This window comes from Neoarius graeffei, chromosome 5, assembly GCF_027579695.1.
Source record: "Neoarius graeffei isolate fNeoGra1 chromosome 5, fNeoGra1.pri, whole genome shotgun sequence".
In the NCBI taxonomy this organism is placed as follows: Eukaryota; Metazoa; Chordata; class Actinopteri; order Siluriformes; family Ariidae; genus Neoarius; species Neoarius graeffei.
In genome coordinates this window covers 9,356,327-9,375,986 of record NC_083573.1, presented here as the reverse complement: position 1 = coordinate 9,375,986, position 19,660 = coordinate 9,356,327, and the positions used below count along the sequence as shown (strand labels likewise).

General features: G+C 43.1%; 1 protein-coding gene across 4 annotated transcripts in view; it reads right to left on the bottom strand.

Annotated features, from left to right (window-relative positions):
* Positions 1-690: 690 nt before the first annotated feature.
* rab11fip3 (RAB11 family interacting protein 3 (class II)) overlaps positions 691-19,660 on the bottom strand; it is a 103,256-nt gene continuing 84,286 nt past the window's right edge. For 3 of the 4 annotated variants that reach the window (XM_060921178.1, XM_060921176.1, XM_060921177.1), the window contains 6 exons: positions 17,769-18,013; positions 14,738-14,819; positions 12,730-12,867; positions 12,481-12,636; positions 4,277-4,417; positions 691-4,191 (listed from right to left, as the gene is read on the bottom strand). In XM_060921178.1, the coding sequence (XP_060777161.1) occupies positions 4,078-4,191; positions 4,277-4,417; positions 12,481-12,636; positions 12,730-12,867; positions 14,738-14,819; positions 17,769-18,013 (876 nt within the window). In that variant the 3' untranslated portion in view covers positions 691-4,077. Of the gene's footprint in view, positions 4,192-4,276; positions 4,418-4,503; positions 4,669-12,480; positions 12,637-12,729; positions 12,868-14,737; positions 14,820-17,768; positions 18,014-19,660 lie in introns of those variants that run through there. The other variant, XR_009654702.1, reaches the window with a different exon arrangement.

Genomic DNA, 19,660 nt, shown 5'->3' with positions numbered 1-19,660 from the left:
ACAAAACTGGCTGGATCTGCTTCAAAAAGTGCCAAGTTTGCCTGCGACATGGCCAGTCTGGTGTGCGTTTGATCAGGCGTCAAAAGCCGTGGCACCCACCGAGCAAAAACCTTCGACATCCCAAGTTCGTTGTGCAAAATGTTCTCTACTCATTCACGGGAGATGCCTACAGAATTAGCTAAACGATTAACAGTTAAATGTCTGTCATCCATCACCATGTGGTGAACACAGTCGATGTTTTCTTGGGTGGTGGCTGTGGCAGGACGCCCGGACCTTGGATCATCTTCAAGGCTCTCCCTACCCCTCTTGAATTCAGCTGCCCACTTTTTGACAGTTGATAAAGCTGGAGCATCATCCCCTAATGTAGCAACCATGTCGGCATGAATGTCTTTGGGGGCTATCCCCTTTTTCTGCAGATATTTGATAACACCATGGTGCCAAATTTCATCTATATTCACAAAATGTCTCAAGTATTACTTTTCAAAGTCCTGAATTACTTGTCCAACGTGGGTTTATCTAAAAATAAACAAAACCGTTAGTATCAGGAAAGGTTTATTTTAACGCATGCCAAGTTTCATTTCTGGAGCATAACTCCATCAGGCTATGAACTTTTCAGCCCTCCCTCATACATATTCACAATGCTATCCAAAAAAAAAAAGACGCAACACCATACCGTGTAAGAGATGTTCATTTTATTTTATTGATTCGCATCTAGGTTCATTTCCTATTTTATTTTTCACCTTTATACAATTACTCAAAAAATCTACAGGACCCTCAGACAATAAGAGATGCATCTTGAGGGCCATCTTTGAAAGAAAAGAAAAACCTTGCAGCAGAAGACAATACTGATATCGTAGTTTATCCTTCTATACATGTCGCCTTATAATCAGAATAGATTTCATCTTTATTTTTACAACGAGAATGTGTTATGTCTACTCGTAACTAAAATTAGTATTCACGATTTTCTAAGTGACGAGTGGAGCTCCTGCTCTGGACGTTTTCAAGTGTGCGAGTGCGGATTCACAAAAAAAAAAAAAAAAGTGGAACGCCTATATATATACACAGATCAGTCAGTATCTTTATACATATTGAGAGAGGGAGAGAGAAAGAGAGAGAGAGACAGACAGACACACACACACACGTTAGCACATCCAGGATTCTTACAAGTGAAAAAAGTTAACTGTTCAAGACCAGCTGTAATGAAGGGCTAGATTGCACAATGCAGAAAATATGGTCTTGCTTTTGCTTTTTGGAGTGTTAAAAAATAAAGCAGAAATAGTAGGAGATCACAGAACAGACACCTGAAACACAGGACTGGACGATATGAAGGTCATTATATGTGACAGAAATGCTGAAATAAGTTTGGTCGGGGGGGGGATTTTAAAAATAATAAAAATATTCTTTTTCCCGAAATTTACACATTTCAGCACTTTTACCGTATTTTCCAGATTTTATTTGCTTGGTTAAAAAAAACCAAGCAAACCAATATATACATGTTACATATTGTGCAAGTTACATTAAAAGTACGTGCCTTTTTTACGCTATGTTAGTATATTTATGCTATATTTGACAGCCATACTGTCAAACAGTTTAAAAAAAAAAAAAAAAACAAGTCCTGGAGAAGCACATCTACTGTAAAACCCCGAATAAACAGATTAGGGTGCACAAATTTTAGCACTTTTTTTTTTTTTAACTGTAGTAATTGCAGTTTAACCTGCTAGAGGGCGTCTTACAGTCCGGAAAATACGGTGTCATGTTCAGTGTAATACTGTACATTAAATTCTAATACACACTCTCACAATTCATGTGACATTGGAAGACAAAATTACACTCTTTCCTTCAATCTACAAAATACCAATCAGAAGTGAAACAGGATGAGAAATCAGTCTGCAGAGGATCATTTCAGGTTCGAAGATAGAGACAGGATTATGTGTGTGTGTGTGTGTGTATGTGTGTGTGAGAGAGAGAGCGAGCGAGCGAGAGAATGAGTGCCCGGGTCTCAACAGTTCCTCTCGAAGCCTTTCATGTCCATCTGTACTTTCTCCATCTCTCCCTCTGGTTCATCAGTTCAAAATAATTTAATCAGAAAATAAACTCTCATCATTCCAGCTGAGGGATCCGTCAAATTTTTCGAGTGCAACCGTTTTCTTCAGCCTCCACGTGAGGAAATATACATCTTTATATTTATATAGTCATTCAAAACAAACACCTTTGCAGTGTACAGGACGTCCCTTGCAGGGCGTCTTCGTTCACTCAGCAGGAAAGCACACTTGGGCTCAGAGCCACGCCCCTTTACAATCGCAACGCTCCACCTCCAGGGCTCTGCGACACTTTCAGTTTCTGGAGTTTTCTCCGTTTCAGTCTGCAGCCTTCTGCGTCATTGTAATAAATAAATGAGGGGAAATTAAAACTGAACTAAAATCCACACACACACACACACCCCTCATTATCACTTAAACGATATCAAAGATCATCACACTCATAAGTTATGAGAACACCCCACACACACACACCCTCTCAGGCCACATAGTGTCCATCACATGGGTTTGATCATGGAGCTAAACTTGAAGTCAAACAAACAAAATAACAGCTGCACGTGTGTGTGTGTGTGTATGTATGTTTATACAACAGTTAGTTCCAGTCCCCTAATTTGATTGGACGAGCGGTGTTCACGGAGTGCTCATATTTTTGCGATAACAGGACTGGGACACTTCACTGTGTGTGCATGCGCACGCATCACTCCGCTCATCAGGCAAAACCCCATTTCCTGATTTTAACTATGGTAACGTTAGTGACATCATCAGCGGACATGGCAAATGATACTTGCGATCAGGAATATAACATTTAACTTAAAATATGAAAGCTCATCAAATGAAGATGAATAGGAAGAAGGGATATGTATTTTTAAGTTCGTTTCTTAGACAAGGATTTTAAGATCGTACCTTAAATACGATAAATACCAGCGTTGGATTTTAGAGGCAGTGGAGATACGCAAGCGGGCAGAAAGGACAATAAACCGGGATGAGGGAGCGTACACGCTGTCACGCACCTGGAGTGCCGTCCTGGGGGAGCGACCTGACAGCAGGAGGCGTGGACTACCTGTCAAATCGGACAGGACGTTCACGCCTCCGTAACGTAACATCAGCTGATAAGGCACGTCACCACCTGACATCTGGTGACAATTCTGAGGAAGGCGGAAGTTTCACGCCGAGACTGTCAACAAGGTACGATCTTAAAATCCTTGTCTAAGAAACGAACTTAAAAATACTTAAATAGTCAGACATAATGAACTTCCACTACATAGGAAGAAGGGATGCCAATTTTACCGGAAGCACCTTTAACGGGAACGGAGAGATCCATGTCTGCTGATGCAGCAAAAACAAATGGAACATTTGGCTCTATTGTGCCCAAAGTGTGACTTACTCGATATTAATTTATCGTTTATAGAGCTGTTGCCTAAAAGCAATATCACACTCCAGGTCAAGCTGTTCTACTGAATACCTACAACTGAATCACAGCTGTGCTGATATTTAAGTACTTCCTCTTGTACGATATTGCTGCCAGATTATTTAAATAAACAATAAAATTTAAAAATTGTCCATTACAAGTACGTCATATTTCCAGGAAGCACTTACTGGCTTACCGGAGTGGGCATGTAGTTAACAGGAAGCCATTTTGGATTCGATAGCATCGTGTTGTGTCGAAGATGGCGGGTATTTATTTGAATCCCATGTCACATAAGACGGAAGTTCTCGAATTTTTTTCATCCAGGGACCTCTAAATGATCGCGGTACAGATTTCATTTTAAAAATCACTAATTTTTTAACTGACTGGTCAATTTGACACATGCACACACGCACACCCTTGAAGGAATGGGCCCCTCAATCCCATACCACAGGGAAGTCACAGGAACCAACATACACAATACATAAACATACACACACACACGTCCCTGAAATGATGCATTATGACAGAGCAGAAGCGCAGCTGAGATATAAATAAGAACTTTATATCCTTTCACGTGTACGTCGCTCAGCTTCCGTGCCGATGTGTATTCAGGGTCTGTCGCCGTGGTGATTATTTGACCTCTAGTATCGAAGGGTTGGACTCCATGATGGCCACGATGATGCGGTCGATGTAGTCCTGCAGGCGGAAGTTAATCTCTTCCTGCTTCTGGATGGCCTCCATTAACTACACGCACACACACACAAAATTGCTTTTTAACATGATCAGATCACTGTGTATTGATGAATGAGTGTGTTGTGTTGACGCACACCTCTGCGCGAGAGACGTTGTTGATCTCTGCTGCCAGCGACTCTGATAGAGACTCAGTGAAGAGGCTTTTGGCTCCCTGAATGCTGAGATTGATGATCTGTCCATTCAACTCATCATTCTGCTCCTTCAAACTGCGGTTATCCTGAAGAGAGAGAGAAGCAATACATAAAACGCATGCATGTATTACATATTTCTTTTTTTTTCAAGATTTTTTTGGGCTTTTTTCACCTTTATTGGATATGACAGTGTAGAGACAGGAAATGAGTGGGAGAGAGAGATGGGGAGGGATCGGGAAATGACTTCAGGTCAGAATCGAACCCGGGTCCCCGGATTTATGGTATGGCGCCTTATCCACCTGAGCCACGACTTATCCATTCATTTTTTTCTGTCTTTCTGTTTTTAAAACAAGAGAACATGCTGTAGATATATAATATCAGGAACTTTCATCATACAAGGTGGCACAGTGGTGTAGTGGTTAGCGCTGTCGCCTCACAGCAAGAAGGTCCGGGTTCGAGCCCCGTGGCCGGCGAGGGCCTTTCTGTGCGGAGTTTGCATGTTCTCCCCGTGTCCGCGTGGGTTTCCTCCGGGTGCTCCGGTTTCCCCCACAGTCCAAAGACATGCAGGTTAGGTTAACTGGTGACTCTAAATTGAGCGTAGGTGTGAATGTGAGTGTGAATGGTTGTCTGTGTCTATGTGTCAGCCCTGTGATGACCTGGCAACTTGTCCAGGGTGTACCCCGCCTTTCGCCCGTAGTCAGCTAGGATAGGCTCCAGCTTGCCTGCGACCCTGTAGAACAGGATAAAGCGGCTAGAGATAATGAGATGAGATCATGAGAAATTATATAAAAAACACTTAAATAACATTCATTCATTTGTGTTTGCTCTCGTTCATGGTTATCTTTGTTTAAACAACGTCTTCTACCACCTGGTGTAGGTCTCACAGGTTCTTCAGAACCATCAAAAGTATTCACAACCACCATTTGCAAAAGTTATTTGTGCTCAAGAAGCTACACAAGCAAACAAAAAACTCCTCGCTTCAGGGCGCCGCCATGTGGGATAGTGACCGAACTCTGATTGGTCTAGAGGAAATGTCACACTCAGCCAAAATGCAGGTATAGCACCTATCGCGTTTTGGAGAGAAACTACAATTTGCAGCACATATAAACAAGGAAATATAGCGATTTGGCATGAAACATTAATGGAGCAGTGAACAGGTTCAGTACACAGCAGAATAGCGCGACAAACTCTTTTTTTTTTTTTTTTCATTTGGCGTTGATCGCGTTTTGGAAAAGAGCTCTTCAAATGTAGCATATCTACATGTCATCAATGATACTCGCCTCATCTCTTGCAAGCATCACCAAGCTGTGAGCAGCATCAGGGCTTGGAGAGTATTTTGGCTACCAATTTTGTTTACTGTGTTTTGTTCAAAATACAGTGTTGTGAACGACATCTATTTTCAAAATAGTCAGAAAGCACTTGTTCATGAATTGCCTTAGACTCATTATTTAGTCCTAATGAGCACATTTTGTTTCACAAGCGTAAAGGCTCAAAAAATAAAATTAAAGCGAATGGCAGAAGTTTGATATCGGCTTCTCAAGATATCGGCCAAAAAGCTCAGAACCCTTTCATTTGAGCTTTCAGAAGGACCAAACAAAAGATGATAATCCAAAGGTAAATTTTCTTAAAATAAACAAACACCACTTACTTAAAATCGAATCAGCATGGATTAAAGCAGAAAATTTACCGGGGGGGGGTGGAGAGATATTCAAGAGTGTAAAGAGATATTCAAGAGTGTAAACAAAGTTATCAGTTCCGTGTTCTCCATTGCGCGTTTTTCTCCCGTCCATGAATTTTAATATATTCAACTCCTTAAGCTGAATGAGCATGAACTCTGTCTCCTCATTGCTCCAGAAGTGCACGTTTCTGCTCGCCATTTTCTCTTCTTCGTTTGTTCCTCCTGACCTCTTCTGCTGCTCGCTACTACTGTTGTCATCCCGACCGAGGCTGTCGTGTTTCCCGCTTGTGGTCTCGTCACTCCCGGAAGGGGTAGTGCTGAAGTAAGTAGCTCGACTACGTAGCTCGATAGGAGTAAGTAGCTCTAAGATAGCACCAAGTAGCTCGGCTACAATCGCATAATCTAGGTCGTGTAGCTCGATTACGAGAAATCCAGTTCGGTTCGATTTCAGCCGAGCTACGGTGTATCCATGGCATTTAGAACTTCAATTTCAGTCGAGCAACGGCAGAAATTCGATTTTCTCTATGTACATGTAACAACATTGACGAGGCTACTCTGTCTGTGAATCCAAAGTCATCTAACTTCAGGACACCTGATGCCCATTTCTGGGGGCGGGGTTTTCATCCAAAAGGCGTGGGTTTACCACACAAATGCAAGCGCCTGGAATGTTTAGTTTTTTGCACCATGAACTAAATGGCTTTCCGTTTTCACCTATTTCGTACAGCCAAGCCTACCTCCACTTCTTTTTTTTTTTTACACCTTTATCGATGGCAGACACATCAGTGCCTTCTTTCATGTAAAGCGCATCCATGCTGCCGAAACCGAAAGCAGAATGACATGCTCCTCTGTGCTCGACGTCAATATAGAAAAAAGTTTGGATCTTCGCTTAAATTAAAATTGGGGTTTGACCTTACTTTGTGTTGAATACGACTTCAAAAACAATTCAAGATTTTATTAAGAGAAATATTGTGGCCAACACGAGTGTTAAGTTACCTAAAAGATCGCGTGAAGTTGGCTGCTATCTACTTTGCGTTCGTTCTCATTTTCCTCCATCATTTCATAGGCCAGAAACAGATGTTTTGACGTAATTTAACTTGGTAGGCTATGATTATTATTTAACCGTAGTCTTCTAGACATTTTGACTGTTTGGGGCATTGAACGCTGGTGTATGATTTTCAGGGAATAAAAGTTTAGCGCATGTCGGAACATCATTGCGCTCGCAGCCTCCAACTCCTCAAACGGCCTTTAAATTGTGATATAACGTAGGCTATAAGGCACGGTTCTAACATACCTTACACATTGACCTAACGAAAATAATAATTGTTGGGGCGTCTGCTGATTTGTTAGCTATAAATTTAGGCCTAATTACTTCTGACAGTCTGAAAGCATTGCACCGTCGGGTCTTCAAGTCTGGCTGAAGCAGAGGAGCGGGCTTTCCGGGGTTTATTTTTTCTTTTTTTTTTTAACATGCTCTATTTCTATATGTCCAGGTTTGAACTAAGTCATTTTGGCAAGATTTAATTTAATACAAAACAGAAATGGTCAGACACAAGCACGCCAAGCACATGGGAATGTATTTTGCCAATTTTGACAGCGTGTGTTTTTTTAATGCTGCACTGTAGACAGCGAACGTTTAAACATGATCAAACATAGGAAATGAACGACACAAAGCATGGCTCAAAAACAAAAAAGCTAAATAAACCCTGCTGATAGTTGATGGTGTTGCAACACATCAGTGTTATAACCCAATCTCTACCCAACCACCCGTCATTTTAATTCTCCTCGGATCAGCACCGACCTCACATTTGGCCTTGGGAGAGTTCAGCTGACGGAAATCCGTCGCACGACGGAAAACTTTAATCCATGAATCAGTAGCCTTGGCGAACCACGAGGTGAATTTCGTTTATCTTTTTTTAAATCTGCCGATTATCTTCCGATACTACGAAGTTTCACGAGGTTTCTCTTATCTCGCTTCTGGTTCTGATTGGTTCCCAAGTTTATCAAGAAGTAGAACGGGTAATCGAACGTGATCAGGATAAGTGCTGATTGGTTACGAAGTTGCGCCACTGTTACACTCATTCTTACATTACGATGATGTAGTGACTTCGCCACTCGTTCTTGTGTACCTTCGAGAACGCAAGATCAACTGTTCGTATCGCGAGATCACGATTCGTTGTTCTGGTGATTGCAATGCTTATGTGCATGCACAGTGCGCTATTGTTACACTCATTCTTACAACACGATGACATAGTGGCTACTGCCTCGCCTCGCTTCTGTGAGGCAGTCGCCACAAAAACGGAGTAAACAGGAAAGAAACTGTTTTGCTTCTTGATATGCTGATGTGACTTTTCTTACTGTAATATTTATTGATCTAATTTGGGAAAAATTATTTAATACTTTTACAACAAGCTTTCAAAATTTGTTTATACAGTTTATACAGAAAGTCTGTACACCCCTTTCACCTTCTCCATGTTTTATTACGTTAGACTTATGGCCCTTTTCCACTACCCTTTTTCAGCTCACTTCAGCTCGCTTCAGCCCGACACGGCTCGCGTTTCGACTATCTAAGAACAGCACGACTCAGCTCGCTTCAGCCCTGCTTAGCCCCCAAAACTCGCACGGTTTTGGAGTAGGGCTGAAGCGAGCCAAACCGAGCTGAGTGAGGCTAGGGGCGTGAGGAGACACTCCCCTGTGCACTGATTGGTGAGGAGGAGTGTCCTCACACTCCCACACACGCCCCGCGAGCACGCTGGGATCTGTAAACACCGTAAACCCGGAAGAAGGAGAATTACGAATTACGAGAATTTCTGAAGCCTTATGCGCCTCGCCTCATTTATATGCTCTTGCCAGTATCTGTTGGCGTTGTCGGTGACAACAAGCCACAGCACCAAGACCAGCAACACTAACGACTCCATGTCCTCCATGTTTACTGTTTACTCTCCGGGTCGTGAGACTACCGCTTAAAAGCTCACTGATGTCACTGTTTGCGCCGCCTAACGACATCACGTGACGTCCACCCACTTTCGCTAACTCCACCCAATGTGTCCACCCACTTCCAGCCAGCACGGTTCAGCGCGGTTGTAGTCGAAATGCAACGCCAACAGCCCCACTCAGCTCGACTCAGCACGGCACGGCTCAGCCCAACTCAGCCGCGTTGGTAGTGGAAAAGCGGCATTATTCTACAATAGATCGAGTTCATTCTTTTGTCACAAAATAGCCCGTAATGACAAACTGAAAGTAGGTTTTTAGACATTTGTGTGAATTTATTAAAAATCAAAACGTACACAAAGTGTGCACACCCTTTGATATGACACCCAAAAGTGAGCTGAGGTGCATTTTGTTTCCACTGATACTGCTTGAGATGTTTCTACAACTTAACTGGAGTCCACCTGTGGTAAATTCGATTGATGGGACATGACTGGGGATTGCCAGCACCTGCCTATATAAGGTCCCACAGTTGATGGTGCATGTCAGAGCAAATTCCAAGCCATGGGGTCAAAGGAATTATCTGCAGACCTCAGAAACAGGATTGTGTCAAGGCATAGATCTGGAGAAGGGTACAGAAAAAATTGCTGCAGCTTTACAGGTCCCAAAGAGCACAGTGGCCACCATCATTCATAAATGGAAGAAGTTTGGAACCACCAAGAATCTTCCTAGACCTGGCCGCGCGGCCGAACTGAGCGATCGGGGAAGACGGGTCTTGACCAGGGAGGTGGGCAGGAACCCGAGGGTCACTCTGACGGAGCTCCAGCGTATCCTTGTGGAGATGAGAGAACCTTTCAGAAGATCAACCATCCAGGCAACACTCCACAAATCAGGCCTTTATGGTAGAGTAGAGCCCTGCACTCCCGCGGGAGTCCCGCGGGACCCGACGCAAAGCAGTGCGGCGCGGGACAAATTTTGAAAGCTCATTGCGGGCGGGAGGGGGAGTGCACAATGCGGGAGCGGGCGGGAGAGGTGATAAGCTGCAGTCCCGCTAACTAAAAACGTGTTTAAAATAAAATTTATAAATTATTAATTTATGTCTATCAAATATAATTTGTGCTGGATATTTTATTTGGCATTAATAAAAACATTTTAAGATGCCTAAATTTGCGGATGTGGTCTAATCTCGCGTACGTTTCCGATTCCTTTCCGCTCTTCCATGTTTGAGATATCCGATCATGGCAGAAGAGCAGAGCTCCTCTAGTGAAGCTCACAGTCCTTCATGGTTTGAACTGTGTTGGTTCAAATCAACTTGGTTCAGACCAAGTTGGTACTACAGCTTTGGGAAACAGTCGTTTTTTTGGATGTTAGTTAGTTCAAACTTGCATCGTACCATATTGGTTTAATGCTAACTTGGTTGGTTGTTTGGGAAACGCACCCCTGAACGTGAGCTGTAGATATTTATGCTCAAATCCACTCAAAGTAGGGGGCGGGGCACCATCACGCTGTGTCTTTAAATTATATTAATTTCTTATAGGCCTACTTGTATTTCCTAGAATGTAAATGTGAGGAGTGACATATAAGCTATGTGCAATGTACAATATTCTTAATATCCACTGTAGATTTTGGTAGGTGTGTTGGGTATCTCTGTAAAGCCTCAGCTGCGCATGCCGCTTGGCAACGCGCACCCTCGCTACGTCCGCTAGGTGAAGGATCGGTCAGTGGAGAGCTCAGCATGTTTAATTCCCCAAGCCAATGACAAGAACTTTCGTGAGAAATAACACGAACGCCTGCATCATGCGGGATTTGCGGGCGGGAGCGGGACAAAATATGGCAGGCGCGGGCGGGACTGAAAATCATAATTCTTTGCGGGAGCGGGACTGCAGAATGCGGGAGCGGGACTGAAAATTCTGTCCCGCGCAGACCTCTATGGTAGAGTGGCCAGACGGAAGCCACTCCTTAGTGAAAGACACATGACAGCCTGATTGGAGTTTGCCAAAAAGCACCTAGATGACTCTCAAACCATGAGAAACGAGATTCTCTGGTCTGATGAAACCAAAATTGAACTTTTTGGCCTGAAAACCAAGTGTTATGTCTGGAGGAAACCAGGCACTGCTCATCACCTGGCTAATGCCATCCCTACAGTGAAGCATGGCGGTGACAGCATCACGATGTGGGGATGTTCGTCAGCAACGGGAACTGGGCAACTAGTCCTGATAAGGGGAAAGATAAATGCAGCCGAGTACACCGAGATCCTTGAAGAAAACCTGCTCCAGAGCGCTCTGGACCTCAGACTGGGGCGAAGGTTTACCTTCCAACATGACAACGACCCGAAGCACACAGCCAAGAGAACAAAGGAGTGGCTTCGGAGAAAGTCTGTGAATGCCCAGCCGAAGCCCAGACCTGAATCCAATTGAATATCTGTCGAAGGAGCTGAAAATGGCTGTGTACCGATGCTCCCCATCCAACCTGACGGAGCTTGCAAGGATATGCCAAGAGGAATGGGCAAAAACGTCCAGAAACAAGTGTGCCAAGCTCGTAGCTTCTTTCCCAAGACACCTTGAAGCTGTAATTGCTGCCAAAGGTGCATCAACCAAGTATTAGGCTAAGGGTATGTACAGATATGTAACCCCTCAATAACCTATTTTTGTCAGTAAAATAAAATTGCATATTTTCTAAAAACCTGTTTTCACTTTGTCAGTGACAAAAAATGAACTCAATCTATTGTAGAATAAGTCTGTAATGGAATAAAACGTGGAGAAGGTGAAAGGGGTGTGCAGACTTTCCGGATTGACTGTACTTCCCGACGTAGAATGTTATTGCTTCTCAGGGACAAGTGCTGGAAAAAATCCTGAACAAGCAGACTAGATGTCTGTGCTGTGAACATTTTATTCATAGCTGCCCGAAGGACAACTGAGGCTGCTGATTAAACTGCTGATTTTCAACAGCATTATCTTTTTTTCCTTTTGTCCAACAACCAGAATAAAAGAAAAGAATCCCACTGGCTGCCAAGAGACACACCTGGTTGCCAGGGGAAGCTATTTTTATTTATTTGATGAATTAACTTAGCTTACAAGCATGACATTTTCCCCCCCCAGAGTCAGGAACATACACTGCAGTGTAAATGCTGAATAACTGAGCAAAATAAAGTCCATTGCAGAACAGAAGTAAAGCTGTAACTACAGTTGTCCACAACTGCAAGAATGTAAGTGATTACAGAAAACTGTAATCTTGTTCTGTAACTATAAAAAGTAGGAAGTAATAAAAAAAAGTACGTGTTGTAAAAAACTGTTTCTTGAGAAGTGAAAGAAAGAAATAATAAAACACTTCTAAATCTGCCGTTATGGGAAAAATAATCAGTTTTGGTGTTGTAAGAGTAACTCTGCATTGCGCTGGGCTGCATTACGCCACCCTGTCGTTAATTATTTTCCAAAAAAACAGCACACCCAAGTGTTTCATTCCTTACATAACATCCTTGAACACCACACTTGATAAGTTCCCAGGTTGCTTGAACGCACCGCAGTCTGCTCAGAGTGAACCTTGTACCTGCTTGAGTCGTCGGATTTCCTGCTCCAGCTCGTTCTCTCTCATGTGCGTGTTGTATTCCTGCAGTCCGGCGGCGGGTGAGCGGCCTCGCCGAGCCTCCATCTCCAACTTGAACAGCTGCAGCATTTCTAACTGCTTCCTCAGGTCCTCGATCAGCTACAGACACAGAGATAAGCGAGAGAAAAGTGAGACAGAGATACAAAGAACGAGAGAGAGAGTCCTGAGGTCATGTGCCCTTTAACCCCTGACCTCCTGTGTGGTCTCTTTTTCTTTCTGGCTGGTGTGGCGTTCATGGCTCAGCTTGTCGGCCATCTTCCTTCGGGACTCTGTTTCTTCGTTCAGCCTGTCCGTCACATCGTCCACTTCGTCCTGGAGCCTTCTCTTCTCCTACGGGGACACAAAAAAACGTACAAAGACCAGTTTATTTACACGGTTATGGAATAATAAGCTCTGTGGATGAAAGATTTGTCGCACCCAACACTAGCAGTGACTGTGCACCTGAATGAATGAAGGTTGGACGCTCATCATGCAGGGATCCCAGCAGTAATTGAAAAAAATAGAGGAATGTAAGAAACTATCACCGGGCGGCACGGTGGTGTAGGCTAGTGGTTAGCGCTGTCGCCTCACAGCAAGAAGGTCCTGGGTTCGAGCCCCGTGGCCGGCGAGGGCCTTTCTGTGCGGAGTTTGCATGTTCTCCCCGTGTCCGCGTGGGTTTCCTCCGGGTGCTCCGGTTTCCCCCACAGTCCAAAGACATGCAGGTTAGGTTAACTGGTGACTCTAAATTGACCGTAGGTGTGAATGTGAATGGTTGTCTGTGTCTATGTGTCGGCCCTGTGATGACCTGGCGACTTGTCCAGGGTGTACCCCGCCTTTCGCCCGGAGTCAGCTGGGATAGGCTCCAGCTTGCCTGCGACCCTGTAGAACAGGATAAAGCGGCTAGAGATAATGAGATGAGATGAGAAACTATCAGCAGGGGTCAAGGGGGCTGCCTGAAGCTGTTGAGATTTTAACATTTAAAGATGCTACAGAACACATTTTTTACATAGATTTAACATAGAAAAGCAACAGAATTTAACCATAATGTGTACCTATTTGATGCCATATTTTGTAATCAATGAAATAAGTGGCAAAAAAAAAAAAAAAATTATAAAAATTAGACGAAAATGTAGCTTTGAAGAATATACTTGCCTAAATATTCCACTGATTTTGTTATAACAATAGTATCCATAGTTCATCTCATTTGTTTATTTTTTTTGTTTCAAGTTAAATGTCAAAACTAGTCTAATATAAGCCACATTCATTTTTCAAAAATCATGAATATGAGCAGAAATCAATGATTCAGTAATAGATATATACATATGTACAGCAAATACTGGAGATATTTGATTTAAACCTTTCTCTTTTTGAAAGGTTTCACTGCAAAGGAATTTAATGCTCTTTTCTGGGGTGCATTCTGTCTTTCCTCCAGTTTTCTCTGCTTTTTCCTTCTGCTTTTCTGATGTTCCTGCAGTGCTCTGAATTAAGTTCAATGCATTAGAAACAAAAGCACGAACGGAGTTAAAACATGTTTTCTAGCAAATGGGCGCAGCCATATTGTTTTCTTGTTCTATCGCGTACAGTCTCGCGGTCAGTGTTGCCAGATACTCCTGACGTTTTCCAGCCCAAAATGTGTTCAAAACCCGCCAAAATGCACTTGAAACCCCCCAACTGGGCGGAGAACCGCGCAATCTGGCAACACTGCTCGCGGTATTTACATCAATTTAACTTCCGAGTGTTCCTGAATGTCAACGAGAACAAACGAAGCCGACGAAAATATCGCTAAACAAGCAAACCAAATCAGAACGTATTCTGCTGGTCATTTTACTTACACATATTTTTAATGGATATACAAGAGATTTAAAAAAAAAAAAAAACACTTTACTAGAAAATAGCAGAATTCCACTAAATAGCGGACGTCTGGGATCCCTGATCATGAACTTAAAAGGATAAAACTGGACCATACAGTTGACCGGACACTGAGGTGTGTGAAGAGTGGTACTGATAAACAGGGTTGTGTAAAATATGTACATTACACATCAACAGATAATAATGCATTCCAGTAAAGGAAGTAGATGAATCTGCCACAACCTTCTGACCAATCAGAGATGGGATTTCAGCAGTGCTGTGGTATATAAAACAATCTGCTGTGATGCTATTTCAATGAAATGGATTGCATTACAACAATAACACAAAAATTGTGTGTGTGTGTTTTCTCGACCTCTTCCAGTCTTTCGATGTTGGCTCTCAAACAGGGCACGCATGACCTCAACTCACTGTTCTCTTCATCCAACTGATGCAGCCTGCATATAAAAATAGCGAGCGCACACACAGGTTGTTTAATAGATGGCTTGCAACCACGTGATCAAAAACGTGCTACGTCATGAGCGTGCGCCATGATGGTGGATATACAAAGCAACTCGGATGGCACCCACTGAAAGCGTGTCCGGAAACAGTGCTGAATTTTCTCAGCGTGACCATGATTTTAACAATCGAGCGAAGCGTCGATACAAAAAGTAGATAGATACGTGTGGTTTTCAGAAAAGTCAGACTTTTCTGAAGATTAGACGCTTCTACCGACTATTGAGTACAAATACAGGTCATTTCGTCCAATAGTTAAGACGTTTCGTCCGAAACCTTTTTCATACACGCTATCTATTTTATATTTCAGGTATTTTGTTTGTTTGAAAAAAGGAGGAATTCTCAGTGGAATTTGAACGAAGCAAAACACATTTTCGTAAAGCAAACGAGTACGTGCGCTTCGACACTCAAGTGCGTAACCACGTCGGGCCATGCCACTTGCTGACCCTGGGATGAGTTTAACTCCCTTGTCGTTGCAGGCTGCTCGCTCGCCTGTCTATGTTTCCGTCTGGATCGTATTAAATCTTTAAGCGCGGAGCAGTGCTCTTGAGGGGGCTTCGTTCGCGATTCCCGGACCGAAGCGCGGTCCTACCGACCCAAGACCGTGCTCTTTCAAAAGGGAGGTGCTTAGAGGGAGGTGCCTGTAAAATCTGGCTTCGCTGTGAGCTCCGTTGGCCGAGTTATTCATTTTTAAAGTCGTCTGGATCTTGTTAAATCTTTAGGTGCAGAGCAGCGCTCTCATGGGGGCTTCATTCGCGAACGCCGGAATGCCTGAAATATAAAATAACCGATGGTGCGTATGAAAAAGGCTTTGGACAAAAACGTCTTAACTATTGGACAAAGCGTCCTGATCCCCTCGTCCGCTCTCCGTACTAAGCCTCAGAGTTTCCTCGCCCTCTTTCCGAATCACGGACGGAATTCTAGAAAACCAGAACGTGCCACGGTCACGAGCACTGTTGTGACCACAACCATATACAGCACAAAGATATGGCAGAGCTAAAAGAACGCTGAAAACAATAGAAAAACAACGAGTTGCGTACGTGTGACTATATTTTGTATGGAATGTCGCTTGACCTTGCATTTGTATATCCACCGACATGGCTGACAGCTGAGTTTCTATTTTGCTTTGACGTCACTTGCAAGTCAAGGATCGACCAAGGAATTCATTTACATGTGAAATTATTTTCAAACCATAAGGTGGCAGCAGAGAGCAACACAATACAAAATGGATTAAAATTCATACAAATATCAGGGTTCTCCACGGATTGAAAATATAGGGGGGTGGGGGTCAATCGGATGACCTTGAAACAAATTTGCGTAAATTTACATATGTCATTTGCATAAAATATTCTCAAATAGTAGTAATTTAGAATAATCAATTGGACTGGTACAAAACACATCATACATCAAACATTACACACTTACACGTCATATTCAGACACATTGTTTGAAATGGAACTGGAAAAAAAAATATTTTTATTTAACAAACTACAAAAAAAAAAAAGAACAGAAAAGTACAGAAAAGTTTTTGTATTAACTATATTCACACTGCTCCACAAAAGCTGACATTGTTTGAAATGGAAATGTAATTGCAGGCACCACTGGAAAAAATAATTTTTTTTTTTAGAGAGTAAAGTACATTGAAAAGATGTTGTTTTAACTATATTTACACTGCTCCATGGCTATATTTACACTGCTCCATCCATGTTCACCAGTTAACAGTCTAAGAAGATAAAAAAGAAAAATGACATTGTAATTTAAACTCACCAACTTTGAACTTTTTGTTTTTATCCTTTATTTCTCTGCCGACAATAATCAGTTATCTCGAACTTGGTGTCGATTCACACGTTATTATAAAGGCGTGTTATCTCCCGGCGAAAGAACAAAGTGTCAAAAACGCCAAAGTGTGAAACGCTTTTCTTAGGCTACGTTTACATTACGTCGAATCAGCGGATCATCAGATTAACGTTTTTAAAACGATTCGCGTTTACACTAAAACCGTTAGCTATGCACACAGCAACGCCAATACGCGGATACGCTCGGCTCCGCAGGCATCCTGCGCTCCAAATCACTCCGCCCTGAACAGCGAGTGCCCTCTGGAGGGTGCGCACTCCGGCCCTGCGCAGCTCACAGAGCGCGCGAGTGAAGTGCACAAGCCACGATTCGGGACTGAGCCGCTGTGTGTGAGATCCCAGCGCATATCACTTACTACTTGCAAGTGGAAGGATGGCAAGCCTAAAGACAATCATAACTACACAATGGGCAGTATTTGTATCAGTATTTTCATACTTTTATACTCTTTAATGAAAGGTGATACAAGGCGGAAGTCCGCGCCGTTTTTCAGCAGTCGCGTCACATGACCAACGCCAGCGAATCAGGAAGGTGGATGTCACAGTGACGTTGTCCAATGAGACGCCAGCTAGAGCTCAGCACAGCGTATCCGTGCATTTTGAATGTTTACACAGCACCGGACCTGACACGATCTGGATTGAATACGTGGACGCTGGCGGATTCCCATTTCCAGGCGTTTCCAGGCGGTTTAATGTAAACGGACAGTGCATCCGCGAAGAAAACGAGACAGATACGGTCTAGTGTAAACGTAGCCTTAGACTATAATCGTCAGACTGACTAAACTAATTGCTGGTAAATGAGTTTCACACTCGGGTGTTGTCGCGTCGTCGGTACTCCAACAGAGAAAGGCTATCTATCTGTCACAAAGAAAACAAAGGGATGTCTCTTCCTTTTGTAAAGGGGCGACAGAAATTAAACAGGGGCGGGAATCACAGAAAGGGGGCCGGCCCACACCTCTAAAACCCCTCGTGGAGAACCCTGAATATATATAAAGTTCATATTCATCTCTCAAGAGCATAACACAAGGACAAATCATCCACCTGGCCTGCAGGTTCTCGATCTCCAGCTCTCTCTCACGTTGCAGTTTGCTCAGAGCGTCTCTGTGTTTGCGGGCGAGTGTGTTCAGGGTCTCGTCGGCGTGGACCTCCTGCTCTTTGAGCTGCTCCTCCAAGGCGTTAGCGCGGTGCACCAGGGCCAGGTTCTCCTGCCGCAGACGGGCATGCTGCTCTTCGCTCGCTGCCGAGTCCTTCTCCAGTTCAGACACACGCCGCTCCAGAAGCAGCACCTAAACACACACACACACAAATTTGTTAGATTAGATTTGCGTCAGTGATTCTGACCAGCAGTAATGCTGGTTTTATAATCAGGGTTCCTACAGATGTTTTATGTTGAATTTACTACCTTTTTATTACCTTCACAATTTTTTTTACTACCACAGCGACAATTTGGATTTGGACGTTTTCTCACAATTTAACAAGGTAATCTTTGAGTGTATGTGTTAGTCCAAGTGAATGTGCTACATAAGTTAGTGACAACTCTACCCAAAGAGTTGGATTGATGAGACAAGATAGAAAGAAAATCTGAACGTACCGGTAGTGTAACTCTTTCCCTTTGGACGCATAATAGAACCTCCCATTGCTAGGGCTACACATGGAGTAATGCATATTTGCATAAAAGAAAACAAACTTCCACATATAAGTTATAATTTTATTGAACTGTGAAACTGTGGCCCATAACCTCTTAACGGGTACACAGATTTGCATTAAACCTTGTGTGTCAACACTTCACATTAGGTACAAGATCTGATTACATTTTGTCGGCCAACACTTTCAAGATGGCCAACCTTTTGTTTGTGGAATAATCTTTTGAACAGGTGAACAGATTTGCACAAAAAATCTTATGTGCTTAGGTACATCAACTCATTACATTTAGATCAGGTCAAATGGCAAACATGAACCCACACACACACACAAAAAGCACACACACACATGACAAAGACAAGACACACACCCTAAAGATACAAAACACACATAACCCAAGCCCTATTTTGGCAGTCTCTCAACACATTGCCTAGTTTGCTTAAGATAGTCATTTGCACCAGTCCTGTAGTCGTGAAGGCCCGTGGGCAGAGTCAACACCTTCCTCCCAGAGATCAGTGTTTTAGAGGGTTAATCTTAATCATTTGAACAGTTCAACAGATTTGCTCATCACATTTTGGATGCCTCAAATGGCGCGCGCGCGCACACAACGCACCAGGCGCGCGCGCGCGCGCACAACGCATTACATGTGCCTCGATCAACTTTTCACTGAACGCCTCTCGCCGATTGCCATCTACCGCCTTTAGCCAGTCTTTAAAATCAGGTTCCTCCAGCCAGAGGTCTGAAAATTTGCATTTCCCCATTGTTTAATTCTCGTGCAGATGTCGCCAGTCGGGTTAACAGATAGATTCGACTAGAGCCGTATAAACAAAGTCAGTCTCGTACTAAACAATCTGGTATAAATTTATACTGGATTCGACCGTTATTGGAATTCAATGCGCATGCGCCACCAACTCCTCACTGCGGTCCTCCTCGATACATAAAAATAAATTCGCCCAAATGTAGTAATTTATGGATATTATGGCATGCAGGTTAATTAAACGAATTAGAAAACACATAGGCCCAGTTGGCAGGGCTCGAAATTAACTTTTTTTCTTTGTGTCCCCCAGTGGTCCCGAATTCTGTGTTGTATTGTCCCGAATGGAAGCAATAGTGTCCCCATTTTTTTCCTCTCTGAAATAACCAGTGGTTAATATTATCATATGAAGTTACTATTATATTTGTAACTATGCGATTTTGAACCCTTTATATCATTTTTACAATAAGTCACAAAACACAAGTGACACATGTCCTATACATCATCTACTTCAAAATTACAGTTATTGCATTTTCAG